At 44.1% G+C, this 15,933-nt stretch overlaps 1 protein-coding gene across 1 annotated transcript in view; it reads left to right on the plus strand.

Annotated features, from left to right (window-relative positions):
- Nucleotides 1-15,933, plus strand: part of LOC310873303 (glutamate receptor 1-like) — a gene marked incomplete at its 3' end in the record, with an annotated part of 68,248 nt that overhangs the window by 43,645 nt on the left and 8,670 nt on the right. Inside the window, exons 11-13 of the mRNA XM_083785651.1 lie at nt 625-1,073; nt 13,337-13,535; nt 13,971-14,218. Of these exons, the coding sequence (XP_083641777.1) occupies nt 625-1,073; nt 13,337-13,535; nt 13,971-14,218 (896 nt within the window). The remainder of the gene's footprint in view (nt 1-624; nt 1,074-13,336; nt 13,536-13,970; nt 14,219-15,933) is intronic.

Here is a 15,933-nt window from a genome sequence, read left to right on the forward strand (position 1 = left end):
TATGGGGTGAGTGAGAACCAAGATGTGGAACGGCATGGTGGGAGAACTGGTGTATGGGGTGAGTGAGAACCAAGATGTCTAAATCAGGAATTGTCAAAGTCATTTGGGGGTGAGGGCCACATTGGATTACATCTCTGTGTAATTTACTTTTTGGGGACCGTGATTGGTGTAGCAGCATTGGCTGAGATGCGTAGTTCACTGTGATTGATCTACTTTTGCTGGGATGTGTCCCATGGGCTCGGCAAAATAGAGATTGTGAAAGAACATGAAAAAAACCACACTCGTCTGAAGTGAGGGGCGCCATTTAATGTTTGTTTAGAGCACTTTAAACATCATTACCTGCAGGCAAAAGTGCACTATAGTCCATAGACTTGGTTGTCACATGGCGTCACGTTAAAAGTGCTAAGAAACCATTAAATTGGCTGCCACATGGCAAAAATATAAAAGGTCCATAGACTTGGCTGCCATATGACGTAATAATCTGTGTGATAATCTGTGTGTGTGTGTGTGTGTGTGTGTGTGTGTGTGTGTGTGTGTGTGTGTGTGTGTGTGTGTGTGTGTGTGTGTGTGTGTGTGTGTGTGTGTGTGTGTGTGTGTGCGTGCGTGCGTGTGTGCTTCCCTCAGAGAGCCGATGTGGCGGTGGCTCCCCTGACCATCACTCTGGTTCGCGAACAGGTGATCGACTTCTCCAAACCTTACATGTCTCTGGGGATCTCCATCATGATCAAGAAGCCCACCAAGTCCAAACCGGGGGTGTTCTCCTTCCTGGACCCGCTGGCCTATGAGATCTGGATGTGCATTGTGTTCGCCTACATCGGCGTCAGTGTGGTTCTGTTCCTGGTCAGCCGCTTCAGCCCGTACGAGTGGCACGCAGACGACTATGAGGACGGGACCGACGCGCAGACGCCCGCCCAGCCCTCGGCCTCAAACGGGCTCCAGCCGGGCCAGGCGGGTGGCATGCAGGCAAACCCCAACCAGCAAAGCCCCGAGCAGACCAACGAGTTTGGCATCTTCAACTCCCTGTGGTTTTCCCTGGGAGCGTTCATGCAGCAGGGCTGTGACATCTCCCCACGGTAAGCACATGACAAGGCTTGTTTATCATCACATACAGCCCAGACTTGCTTTTTCTCTGCTGCTGACTGCACTGCCAAGAGTTCAACATGTTGTGCTCTTTGTTTGTAGGCGAGATTTGCATCTTTATCGGTTGGTTGTTGTACAGTCCTGAACGTTTTTGAGAGGTGCTAGCCCCTCCTATATGCCCAGCTTTGTCTGTTTGTGTGAACACAAACACAATGATTTAGTTGGCTGATCACCCCATAGCGATGATTTGATTGGCTGATCACCCCATCGTGATGATTTGATTGGCTGAGCAAAGCACATATTGAATTGGGGGCAGAAAAGTGAAGACGCCAAAAGTGATTGTGATTTGTGACGATTTGATGACAGTTTTGACAGTTCGTCTAACTCAGTGTGATGATAAGAGCGCCCCTCACTTCACACAGGTGTGAGTTCTTTCTTGAAGGATTTGCTCATTCTGTAGACCAGATCATCATGTAGGCAGGGAGAGCACATCGATGCATAGTGTGTACTGCATATGGGGCGACTGTGGCTCAGGAGGTAGAGCAGGTCGTCCAATGATCCATGGGTCGGCGGTTCAAATCCCGGCTCCTCCTGTCTACATGTCGAAGTGTCCTTGGGCAAGACACTGAACCCCAAATTGCTCCCGATGTGCTGGTTGGTACCTTGCATGACTTCTGCCGCAATCAGTGTATGAATGTGTGTGTGAATCATAGACTGTAAAAAAATATGGACAAAGCGTTCCCCGGGTCTAACATGGACGTAAAATGAAGCCTGTTATTCCTGCACTGTAAGTCGCCATCTTTCTATGGCGACCATAATTTTCCAAAAAGAATATTATGACATTAGAAATGAGACTTTAAACTAGTGACTGGAAGCATAAAGTATTCATGACCATGTTTATTAAGGTAATACAGTCTAGGTGAAGTTGGGCCCAAATACATGGACTTCTATGGGGCTATGGGTTTTTCTGGGTCCAATGACAGCGCCACAACAGGCCATTATATGAACTTTCAGGAGTTTCAGTCTTCACAAAATATCTGTCTGACTGCCCCCCTGGTGTGAATGGGTGAATGTAATGCACAATATATGTAAAGCGCCTTGGATAAAGGCGCTATATAAATGCGCCATTTACCATTTTACCAACAGAGTTGTGTGCACTCTGGCGAGGTTGATCCATATACACGTTTCTTCCGAACAGGCCCTTATGTGGTAAAAGTCAGACTCTTGAAGCACTCTTGTTGAGTATCCCAGTGTGGGGGTGGATGGAGAGCAAGTGTCTTATCACTCCCCCTGAAGCGCTCTCCTGAGCTCTTGCTATAGAAGCACCCGCAAAAAGGTCACCAATTAAAAAGCTCATTAATGTGTCTGAAATTAGAGTCACCGAGGGGTTGACTTTCTGGGCTTTCCGGAGGGACTTGGGAGTGAAGGGGAGAGGAGAATGTCAACATTAAAAGTCGGAGCTCTTAAACCAATGGAGATAGATTGGGTTATTAGAGAGAGAGAAAGAGAGAGAGAGAGAGAGAGGGAGAGGGAGAGAGAGGGGGGGTAGTTTATTGTCATTAAACATTTTTGTCTACATGTATTATAGCTATTAATTCATGTAACAGGGCTCACAGCGCACCTACAATTTACATTAGACAGTTAATTAAATGACAATTATCCTTGTACTGAGACCAGGTACTGAGACCAGGTACTGAAACCAGGCAGAGTGGCCTCCTGTGAATCGGAAGCTTCCCGGTTTGATCCCTGGCTCCCCCTGGAGTAAGTAAGTGTAAGGACAGTAAGTGTCCTTGAGCAAGACCCTGAACCGCTAATAGGCCAATCAATCTAAGCTAAAAAAAAAAAAGAGACCCAGTAGTGTTTCCAGGAATTATATTTTGGACATTTTGTGTTGTCGTCGTACAATCAGAAGCACTAATGGTTTTCAAACAGATACCTGTCAGACAAGTAGGCTACAAAGGCTGAAAGGCATGCATTTGCGTTCCAATGGGTGATTGAGGGTCGCGCTCCATTCCGCTGTCCACTAATAGTTCTCAGGTCTGGTGTTTGTCCTCTCTTTTTTCTCAGTGTATATGGATTTTGGCCAGGCAAAAATGGACAGGCCTGGCCTCGCCTTATTGTAGATATGCCACTTAATTATGCTTTATAATAAGGAAAAGAGGCCTGAAAGGTTCACTTCTGTGGACTCTTAACATTACATGTATAAGCATTACTTTCATATTTACATGTCAATTTCAGCTCTGACATTTATTTCAGACATGCTCTAGTTGTATGTGAAGAGTCTGCCTTATGTGGATAAATAAATAAATGATGTTTTTTTCTCCTCTGGTGAATAGCTGGAGGTTGCATGATGGCAGCCCCTCAGTCAAATCCTGTCACATATTTTAAGCGTGAACATCTGTCTTGCAAATTCATGCACATATCGGTTTGTTCTGTGTTCAGTAGTCGCCTTGTCATATAGTGGCCTTCAACTGACATTTGCCATCTTCTGCCTGGAGCCAGCAACTAGGCCTACTATTGTAATTTGTACTCAAGTACTCTTCTTTTCAAGGTAGAATGTCCATATGTTGAAAACAAAAACATCCTGGTACAGAAAACATCCTGGTATACCTTCCAGAAAGAGTATAGATTCACACAAATGATCCCCTCTCCACGGTTTCCCAATGTGTGTACGTGTCTGCATCTCTCTCACTGTGTGTGTGTGTGTGTGTGTGTGTGTGTGTGTGTGTGTGTGTGTGTGTGTGTGTGTGTGTGTGTGTGTGTGTGTGTGTTTGTTTGTTTGTTTGTTTGTTTGTTTGTTTGTTTGTTTGTTTGTTTGTTTGTTTGTTTGTTTGATTGATTGATTGATTGATTGATTAACAGTTTGCAGAATTACAGTACATTTCAAGTACAACGCAATACAAAAACTGTTAACTGTGAGTGGACTGTATGTCTGGCCTCGTGGGGAAAGATGGTGGGTGGGTGGGGAAGACTGGGAAGGGAGTTGTGGGAGAAAATGTAAAAAAAACGAAGAGTCGTATTCTCTCTCTGTGAAAACTGCACATCTCTTTGAATAAAATTTACTTAAAAAAAAAAAAAACTGTGAGTGGACGACACCATAAAGCATTACACTTGTTTACAATAGGGCCCAGGCATTTTCAATTCATCAAAACATTTAGAGACGTACGAATATATACTTCTAGTCAAAACAGGAAATCATCATAGAGGAGGTAAAAAGGGAAAAGAAACATATACAAATGGAAATGGGGTGGGTGGTGGAATCAGATTTTACGGAGGCCAGTTTCGAATTGCAGCCGTCCGTGTGTGTGTGTGTGTGTGTGTGTGTGTGTGTGTATGGTGAATGCAAGAGAATGCAGGGAGTTGACTGGAAGAGAAAAAAAGTAACAATATGCTGCTTTTGATTGTAGCCTCAGGTGATAATCACACTGAGATGTGCCGCTACAGTTACCACCGCTTCAAAAAAAGAGCCTTGGCAAAGCGTGGCACGACTGTGGAATGTGATTGCGTCGGCAAACGGGCGATCATGTATGATTAACGGGAAAACAAATTGATTCAAGCGGATGCTGAGCTCTTGCTATATGCTGAATTTGAATAATGGGGTGACCTTGAATGATATACTTAATCATAATTAAATTCTGCATTCATCTGCATTTGGCATTGCAACACCGTTCCTACCACATCTTTTGGCATTAACCCATTTAGGCCTGACGTCGAAATCTAAAAAATGTCCTGACAGTTTTATGAAATATTATTATTATATTATTCCATGTTATTCCAGGACCATACAAATGTGAGGAAATGACAGTAGAAGAAGCGTTGTGGTGTTGTGTCACATTGGCTTTATGTGACTGACGGAACAGCATGTTCTAGAGAGGTGCTTTCAGCAGTCTGTCAGCATCTCCATTTAGTCACAGGAATAACACGTTGAAACAACCGGGTACTGGATTAATCAGCACACATTTGTTTGTGTGTGTGTCAGTGTGTGTGTGTGTGTGTGTGTGTGTGTGTGTGTGTGTGTGTGTGTGTGTGTGTGTGTGTGTGTGTGTGTGTGTGTGTGTGTGTGGGGAGAGACGAGAGAGGGGGAGACACGCTGCGCTCTGATCATGTTCAAGACGGATATCTCGTGTTGTCATTATAGCGAAGTAAAGACGGTTGTATCCACACTCAAAATGCACACCTTCCCGGTCGGCCAACCCGGTAGCAACCCTCACCAACCCCTGATGAACTTAACCCTTATTTCACTGATAGTCTATGCAACGTCGCCCCGGAGGATCTATTCATGAATTGCAGCCTGGTTAAAAGCACTCGGAGAAATTAATTAATTAGAACCAAATGATTTGGATGTTCGCTCGAAAGTTCCTGCCAAAGTTCAAGTCCTAAAAACAGGGCTAGGGTACAGCCTTAGTGTGTGTGTGTGTGTGTGTGTGTGTGTGTGTGTGTGTGTGTGTGTGTGTGTGTGTGTGTGTGTGTGTGTGTGTGTGTGTGTGTGTGTGTGTGTGTGTGTGTGTGTGTGTGTGTGTGTGCGGGCATCTCTTTCTAGATGTCAGCAGCATTGCTCAGGTACTCTCATAAGCATTCTGGCTTCTCATATCGCTCATGTCCTCATTTACTGTCCTCTTTCCTGATCTCTCTCTCTCTCTGTCTCTCTCTGAATGTATTTCTGGATGAATTGATCGGATGCCATTTCCCCTCTCATCTCATTGTGATTTTATATCCTGCCTCTCTGTCCCTCATTTGTGTCTTAACCTTCCACACCTCGTAGTGGGACATGGGTAACACTCATGGCATGCACACATGATACAACATGCAGGCACATATCAATGTAATAAATTTTTCTATTTCTATTTTAGTTTAGTCATAGTCTTTGGAATGAAACTTGAATCTGCAGTTCATTTATTAAGTCGACTAAAATGTATTTTGGCGGGCCTTTATGCCGTCGTAATGACTGATTTTACACTTTTACGCAGATCTACAAGCTCACAATGGGCCTGATTCTTCAACGTGTTTCCGCTGATATATTGCCGTGACGCTGGCGGAAAGGCATTTACGTGGATTTCCCACATTAATTTGGAATTCATGGAAATGGCCGTGAACTTGACGCTTACTTTGGTTCGTCGGAAACTCCGCTAAATCCTCCGCCACCTCTTTAGGTGGCGGAGAAATTTGCGGAAGCATACACTTGCATATAGATTTATTCAGAAGGCTTTAGTCTTCATGCTGAATCAATAAATAGTCCCCAAATCTCAGATAAAATATGTAGGCATGTGCCCCCAACATATTGGTCGATCAGCACATAAAAAAACGATATATATATATATATATATATATATAAAAGCAGAGTGCACTTGTATGCCTAATGCATGCATTCTAGAGGCAAGTTAGCCTATAGAGTCCCATAAGGAAACTGCCCCTGCAAGCCCCGACACCTTTTTTATTTATTTATTAGGATATTTCTATAGCATGCCATGCGCGATTGCGCTGCTCACTGGACAGCCTTCTCTAGGCTACTCGCAGTGCAACGCGTTGTGAGCTTGTAGATCGGCTCTCGCGGACTGCATGTTAAAAAACAAACTCACAATTATAATAAGAACATAGGCCTACACTTATCTGCATTTTGCACTGTACGAATCTAACGTTGTTTCGGTGTGTGTGTGTGTGTGTGGGGGGGGGGGGGGGGGGGGGGGGGGGGGCAGACAGCAGCGTGCTGCCGATCCGATTCACATTGGAAAATGAATAGGGCTAATTAGCCCTATATAAAAAATAGAAGACCACATTTATAGCCTAATGAATGCAGCGTGTTTGAAAGTCGGCCAGTCATATCAGTTTTAAACCAGCTCACCTCCACTCGTGAACATGACGGACAGACAGACAGAATTTATAATAATGTATATTGATATTGATCACATGGATGCCACACACAGAATAGTTTAACTCACTGGATAAACTCACTGGATTATAATTTCTTCAGACAAGAGGATCCCAGGCCTACGAGGTAGGCCTATAATATATTTACTTATGAATGTATGGGGCTATGGGCTACTGTTCTTTATCGCGCAACAGTGTCGAGGGCCCATGCAGCCCCCCTCCCTCTCTCGTCTCTCTCTCTCTCTCGCTCTCTCTGAAAAGACGACTTTTGCATTGACATATCAGATATTTTAAATATCGGATATGTTTTACCTCTGCATAGAGAGCACCCGCCTTGGTCCCGAACTTAATTAAATAAATTATAATTATATTGCTTCAGCGGAGCACGCACCGTTGCAAGCTTCGATAGCAGTGACCGCGGCTGTGATCTCAGACAAACTGCTGTCTGCTGAGTCATGCTTGAAGCCTTTTATGGTATGAAATTGGGCGTGGATCAATGCAGATGAGGTTGTCGGGTGCTTTTCCGATCACTTTGCACCCGCTGCATTCAGTATGACATACACCTGCGATACACCTGCGCACCTGTGGTACACACCACTCTCTGAATAACACGTCATCTCAACGTAGCTTGATCGGACGGATAAATACGATATCTGTTTCCGCCACCGTTACACTCTGGCGCATTTCGTTTTTGAAGAATCAGGACCAACGTGTCGCAGTTGTCCAATTGTCAGCATGCAACCAAGTGTAAAATGACTTATACTGGATCTCTTGTCCACTAGTCCCTTCCTAAAAAATTTGACTAGTTTTTTTTTGTTCACAAAATTGTCTTAGATTTAGTCACCATAGCTTAGTTTTAATTTAGTTTCCATTTAGTTTTCGTCAGTGAAAAAAGGTAGTCGACGAACATTTTTCATCATAGTGTTAGTCGACGAAATCAACACTGGTGAGAAGGCGGCCGGGAATACCACGTTTTCCCAGCCGAATCTATAAACTTGCGTCCAAAAGTACTCAAATGTTGTACTTAAGTATCAATACTGCAATGTAGAAGTACTCCATTACTCCATTCCCCACGACCCGACTACGGATAAGCAACCGCTTATCCGTAGGACACTGTCCTGGCATTGCTTACCGCTTATCCGAAGGACACTGTCCTGGCATTGCTTTTGCCCAGGATTTAGAAGTGTGAAGGGAGGAAGTTGACCAATCCCTTTCAGCTGGTCTGTGTTTGTCATGCCGCACGCTGCCATGGCAACCTGATGATCTTTTCACACGGCGCTGCAGCTCTCAGCTTGAGTTAAATGCTCTCTCGCTGGAGTTGTTTAATCGCAAACACACACACACGCATGCATGCGGGCTTGCATGCACACACACACACACGTGCGCGCACGCACGCACGCACGCACTCACACACACACTGTGAGAAATGTCCATGAGAGACTCCTATGGAGCCTCTGCTCTTTTGTGCTGAAATGAGTCAGTAGTCTCACGTTGCCAGACTGTTGCCTCTCGCAATTTCCAAATGCTTCCGTCATACAGTCTGGAGCAACGGAAGCTCTGATCGTGAGTCAAATATAAAGAGGAGACTCCTCCCCACTTCTGTTTAGTCATCACAGTCGCGCAAATTTATCCTAATATATAAATAGAAATCATTTAAAGCATATTTAGCTTGCTGCTTAGCAGAAATGGAAATAAAATAATAAGCTCTAAAGATATTTTAAAAATATCTTTTCGTGAATGGGTCTACGATATATAGAGCATTCAGAGATGTTGGAATAGTTGTCTGGCTACTTGAGATATGTGGAGTAGAAGTTGAGAGTAGGGGCCATAGACATATAAAGGCTAGATGGCTCATGGCGGAGTCTCCGACGTAGTTCAACCGGCGGCCATCTTGCTGCGGTGCTACAGTACAGTATATGTTCTATGGCAGCCCAAACTAAAATACTCATAACTCTCTCAAATCTTGATGGATTTATTGATGGTTTATTACAAACATTATCAACGTGGCTATGATTCAGGATGCTTATCTGGCTTAATGTTATTTTTTATATGAACGTCATATAGAAGCATCTATGTATGCGGACATCTCTGATGTTTATAACAAACCAAACTGTTTGAAAATCGGTTGAACATTTAGCAAGTTATGCGTAGCGATGCGACGCATTGTGAGCTTGTAGATCGGCGATTTTCATAAGATTTTGTAGGCTACACATTTTGATGCCGATACTTTTGTACTTTTACCTGAGTACATTTTGAATACGGGACTACTACTTGTAAGTTGTAACAGAGTACATCTACATTGCAGTATTGATACTTTTACTTAAGTAAAACGTTTGAGTACTTTTTCCGCCACTGATTATAAGGTGACAGTGAGTGCTCTCCTTCCACCCAGTGGAGCAGTGAGGTATTGCCACTATAGGGTTTTCTGTGGGTTACTTGAGGGCAGTGTTGATTTTGACAGCAAATTTAATGACTGATTTTACACTTGCTGAAAATAGCCGATATACAAGCTCACAACGCGTCGCAAATCTGCTATTTTCTGCTTGCAACCAAGTGTAAAATGACTTATACTGGATCTCTTGTCCACTAGTGCATAGTTGCCCTGAAGAAGGCAATTAATTTCCCGAAACGTTGGTAACTCAATAAACAGTATTTTTTGCATCGTGACTACGAGCTGTGCGACCTCTCCTTTCTATTTTCAAATGCACTAGTCCCTTCCTAACATTTTAGTCTATTTGTTGACAAAATTGTCAATATATTTAGTCTTAGTTTAAGTCATCATAGCTTAGTTTTCATTTAGTTTCCAGTTAGATTTCGGCAGTGAAAAATGGTAGTCGACAAACATTGTTCGTCATAGTTTTAGGCGACAAAAACAACACTGCTTGAGGGCAAGACGGCCTCTGTCATAATTCACCCAGCCTCTTGTTAGACCCACAGGTAGATACGCACCAAGACTCTTTGCACACAGACAATAGAATGGACGCTTGCTTGCGTGTGTGTGTGTGTGTGTGTGTGTGTGTCTGTGTGTGTGTGCGTGTGTGTGCGTGTGTGTGCGCGCGCGCGCGCGTGCGTGCGTGCGTGCGTGTGCGAGTACTAGAGTAGCCACTACTCTGTGGACTGGCATTTTAAACACTATTGTGCACAATATCGTTTAGTGTAAACTTCCGACCTTCACTTGGCTGAGTGTAATTGCCAGCCTTTGGTATACTGTGCTTACTGCAGGCTGGAAAACAATATTACCATAATATTCTCACTTTAGCTGAATTGCATGGTAATACTGACCTTTCGAGAGAGAGAGAGAGAGAGAGAGAGAGAGAGAGAGAGACCTTGTACAAGCCTTGACAATCTATTACTGTGTTCTTTAAAAAGGCACGCCAATATGCATCGTGTTGACCTTTTGAAGATGAAAGACCTGGCTCAAGAGTCACAATATAATGGTTCCCCTACAGTACAATCAGTCAACCAACGAAACCAACAAAAAGTACACGTTGTGTGTAATATTTAGAGAAGAGTAATATTTAGGGTTAGGGTTAACAGAACGGCTGTATCTATGTCGGGGGCGTCTGTATCTCGACGGGAGGTAAGCTTCTGTGCTTGCCAAGCTTCCGCCTGCATCACAAAACAGAAGAGGACGTTCGCTATAGGCCAATCAGAGGCAAAACTCCCTAGATTAGGGAGTTTTGAGCGGTAAACAGGGAAGTTGACGGCAGAACGGCATGCGAAAACAGCAAGGAGTATGGTGCAGAAGGGGAGGCCAACCAAAAAAATAATAATCTGAAATTCTGAATAGTATTCTTTTGCTTGATGAATGAATGGAAATGCGCTAGGATGTGTGTACACGTCCTCGCAATCCATTGGTTGGATTAGCTAGGACGTTTCCACACGTCCTACGGTCTAAACGGGTTAAGAACACATCTCCCAAATCATCAGAAACCTCTTGTCCTGTACCCGATTTGTCTTGGAATCACACTATAATTAGACACCATTTTCTCTCCCATTTAATCCCCTGTAATTCTAATCCATTGTAATGTGGACAGAACTGTCTAATTTTTTACACTCGCTAAAGACATTAGCCGTGCTAATTAGCATATCGAACAGAGGAGGCCGACCAGGGGAATTGTAATGAGAGTAATGTGCTGCACTCGACTGAGGGTGGAGGTGGTCTGACTGACACTGAGATGTAAAATAATGTCAGGATAATGTACTGTAATGTATTAGAATACAAAACTACACACACAGACACACACACACACACACACACACACACGCACACACGCACACACACACACACAGTCACACACACACCTCGTTATATACACAATCACATTTATTACAGCACTTTCACTGCTAGCGTTTCCATTACTCTTAATTATAATGCTCAACAATACCGAATGGACACAGTGAATAATATAGATGAATCTGTGATTATTTACAAATCTATGATATGATACTGTCTTTCTTGTAATAATGTGACCCGGTGAATGATTCATTAAGGCATTCGTTAACCCCTTTTGGTGTTAGCATTATGTTATGCTTTAGCTATTGAAAAATAGCAGATTGGTGGAGCGCTACGAGCTTGTAGGTCTGCTATTTTTGAAAAACCGTGAAAATATTTATTTCAGAAAAGTTAAGGCTGTCTCCCTGCTGTGATGTATGAGAGGAGGAGGAAAGAAGAGAGGGAGTTTAAAGAGTCTCAATCTGGACAAGCAGAGCTGCTTCTGCAAGACGTCCCTCGGAACCTGCAAACTGCTGCAGATCTTAACACCATGAGACATTACGGACAGAGGAGCCAGAAAGGAGGGATGGGGAATACAGGATAAGAGAGGCATGGAGGGAGAGAGTGAGAGATTAGAGATTTTATACTTCCAGCATCACAGGCCAGTAGCAGTCAGAGCTGTGTTCATCACTTTCTGTGATTACTGCCAAAGCCCAGCTCTCTCTCTCTCTCTCTCTCTCTCTCTCTCTCTCTCTCTCTCTCTCTGCAGATTAAAGGCTCACAGTTACCTACCAGCACAACTGAATTCAACTGACAGATGTGTATACTTCATCATGCAACATTGAAGGACAACTTCACCAATTTTCAACCTATATTATTGGTCCTCACTAATGTTCATGATGAAATACCACCATTTGTCTCGTATAGGAGGGCTGTGGGCAGTTCCGAAACCCGTCCACCATTGACATCATCATTAGGCAGATTTTAATTTAAAAATATATATATTTATATATGTTTTTAATATATTTGTATATTACCGTTAGAACGGTGGCTTCCATTTCCAACATTTCAGGAATAGAAAGCCTGCAGTTTCTATCAGCTTGGATTCCCCATCGATGATGTCACTGGTGGACGGGTTTCTGAAGACACAGACTGAGTAGGGAAAAAAAGGCTTTTAATTAGATTGCTAATCAGTAGCTATTCAGGCTGAAGGACAATATATGGCAGTAATCAGCACCAGCAAATCATTCATTTACCCACTTGCTAAAGTTTTGCAGGAGCTGTAGTTGCGATGTGAGGTCTTTGAATAACGATGCCACTTTGTTTTTAATCCCTCAGCCACAACATAACCTTTAAAAATCGCATAGGAACACTGATCTCTGAAAAGCCATATCCTCCCTTTACTCCTGTCCTGCACCATGGCTTTAATTTCATACCACCTATACTTTCACTTTCCACTCTCTCTGTTTGCTCTCTCCGTTTTCCTGGGCACTTTCATCATCCGCCTTCATCTCAAAGCCATTTTAAATTGCCACTGTCCTCCACCACCACCACCGATGTCTCTCTTTTGTCGTACATAATCTCATGTTCCATTTATCTTGACAGCAAAAACTACGAACTACTCAGAATTGCATCCTGAATTCATAGCGTACGCTTCTTCCATGGTATGTCTGGTGTGTGACGCAATTAGTTTTCTGCTCTAAGCCATCCAGGCTTTTCTTCAGAGACTTGGAGAGGAAGAGGAGAGGGAAAGATTTATTCCAGGGGGAGATTGGTTGCAAATCAAACATTTGTTTTTGAAAGTGTTTGTACAATATCTTAAGTATTCTCTCATCACCATTGATGATCTGCAATGAATGGGTTGTTCCATAGAACATACCTATACGTGCCTAATATACATTATTAGTATTTTGGTTACCTGTCTAAATCCCTAAAACACCTCTGTTACCCGTTACATTATGCATAGGTGTGGTTTGGGCATGACAATAATTGAACCAATCACCAGTGCCATTGCCTTTAAGAGATCCCATATCCTTTGCCCGTTATGCCCAGTTCTATATTGCTTCATAGCCTTACGCCTTACGGTCTATAGCCCATGGAAGAGTGATGTGTTGCTGCCTTGAAGTCTCACTTGTGATGCACCCTAAACCTGAACTTGTCTCTCTACCTGTACAGGTCTCTCTCTGGGCGTATCGTGGGTGGCGTGTGGTGGTTCTTCACCCTCATCATCATCTCATCCTACACAGCCAACCTGGCTGCCTTCCTGACAGTGGAGAGGATGGTGTCTCCCATAGAGAGCGCTGAGGACCTGGCCAAGCAGACTGAGATAGCATACGGAACGCTGGATGCTGGATCCACCAAAGAATTCTTCAGGGTGAGGACCTGATGGAGATCATCAGCTGGTGAAAAGAGATATGCACGCATACAAAATGCACATAGAAAGCGTGCGCGCGCGCGCACACACACACACACACACACACACACACACACACACATACACACCCCACTGCCCCCTTGGAGAAAGTGGCTGGTTTTTAAACCCTGTTTTTGAGCGGCTCCTATGCACAGCTTTGTGTGTGTCTACAAACTCTGCATGAGCACGGAATGTGCTCAGCTGATTTGCTGAGCACAGAATGTGATGTATGATGATTTTTAAAACCCAATTGCTCTTTTTCATTTGTCTAGTCTCATAAATGTGTTGTTGTTTTCTACTGTATAGTGTATATGATGTCATATGATGTCCAGCACTTTAGTGAACCCTGCTTGTTTTTATGTGATTCTCTCACCCTGTCGCTCCACATCCTTCCAGCTCTCCAAGATAGCCGTTTACGAGAAGATGTGGTCCTACATGAAATCCGCAGACCCGTCCGTGTTTGTCAAGACAACGGACGAGGGGATGATGAGGGTTCGGAGGTCCAAGGGGAAGTACGCGTACCTGCTGGAGTCCACCATGAACGAGTACATCGAGCAGCGGAAGCCCTGCGACACCATGAAGGTGGGAGGGAACCTGGACTCTAAGGGTTATGGCATCGCCACCCCCAAGGGCTCTGCGCTCAGGTAAGCGTCTGGCTACTGCAGCCTGCGGATGGATAAAAGCACTTTTTTTGTGAAGTGCTTTTATCAGCCCCTTTTGCATGATGAACGCCACCTCACGTTTCATGCGGATTCATAACCGTTAATTTCTCTCGACCATGCATTCATCTCACACTGTTTAGTGAGAGGCTAGTTAACTGCAATCACTGCACGCTTTGCTTTACTCAAAATAACATACGTAACGCACATCCTCCATCGTCGGTGCTGACTGCCAAACTGTTAAAACGGACAACATAGAACAAAGCAGGGGCTTGCAACTCACTTTAAGATGCTCCAAAAACCGTTATTCTGAATAAAGTGTGAGAGTTGCGTGGCACGTGTCACAGTCGGTAGTGCTGTTGCCTCACAACTTGAAGGTCCTGGGTTCGATTCCCGCTGGGGGTGTGTTCCCTCCTCTGCGTGCCCATACCCTTGGCGGGGTTGGCGAAAGGTCCTTTCTGTGTGGAGTTTGCATGTTCTCCCTGTGTCCCATAGGGTAGGTACCCTCACAAAAAACATGTAGTGATCCTGGTCTCTAAACTACCTCCCCCTGGCCACATGGAATAAACGTGTTCCGTCCACGCGCTACGTCCATCCGGGGAAACTCCCCTTTCAGGTGAAAAGAAGCAGCTTGGACTCCTCATGCATAGAAAGGAGCATGAGGTCAGTCCGCTGCCCCCCCAGGTTGGCAGAGGAAGTGTAGTGCCCAGGATTAGATAATTGACACTGGGTGATAAAATGGGTTGCAAATTGTGGGATAAAAATAAATAACTAAATACAAGTTTGAGAGTTGAGAGCCCCTGCTTTGTTCTAAGTTTTGCTTTATTCACATATTTTGTTGGATTTACCATATATCCTTGCATGACGCAATTCTCACAAAACCTTTTCCTTTTAGCCTCAGGTTTGTCTCCATATTAGAATTATAACCCCAAATTGACTTGTGCCTGTCTGTAGCATCTTGGGTTCACATCCATCATGTGTCTGTGTGTCGCAGCCAGTCTGAACCTCTGCCAGTGTCCTGTATGTCTGTCCGAGGCTCAGGCTGGCTGTGTGTGGGCGCTGGCGTAAGGTGCCATGTCCACATAGAGCGCTTTTTTGAGTCGGCAGCGCAAGTCTTCCATGATGTATTTCCAGTGGTGGAAAAAGTACTCAAATGTTTTACTTAAGTAAAAGTATCAATACTGCAATGTAGTAAACGCCCCGAATACAAAATGAGCTTTTTGTACTTTTTCCACCACTGCAAAGCGCTCCGCAGCTCAAAACGGCATTCTCTGTGGACAGTCATGGCCCCTAAGATGAGAGGGGCCGCTGTACGAGTGGATGGCTGCCTCCTTCAGTGATGATCTGCTCTGAAGCTTCTGAAGGAGGCTCTCGCACTCACACGGCTTCATATAAGTGGGCTCAAACAACAAGGTGCACATATTGAATTCTCGTTCTCATTCATTATGAATAGAAAACATGTTTTTTCGATACACCAACGTGGCACTTAGAGCAAGGAGGAGGGCGCGTCTCGAGTTGTATAAGTCTGCTTTTCCATGCACTTACGCCAGCCTTCATGTCTTGAACCTGAAACTAACAGACTTGCAGTGATTTCTGCCTCATGTGATATGATAGCCGCTATAATCCTCTATAATATCCACAACCAACTTCCCATTTATAATTCTCTACCCATCGCAGGCAGAGTGTGTGTGTTTGGGGGG

Source organism: Protomyctophum parallelum (assembly GCF_964188405.1).
Source record: "Protomyctophum parallelum genome assembly, chromosome: 16".
NCBI lineage: Eukaryota > Metazoa > Chordata > Actinopteri > Myctophiformes > Myctophidae > Protomyctophum > Protomyctophum parallelum.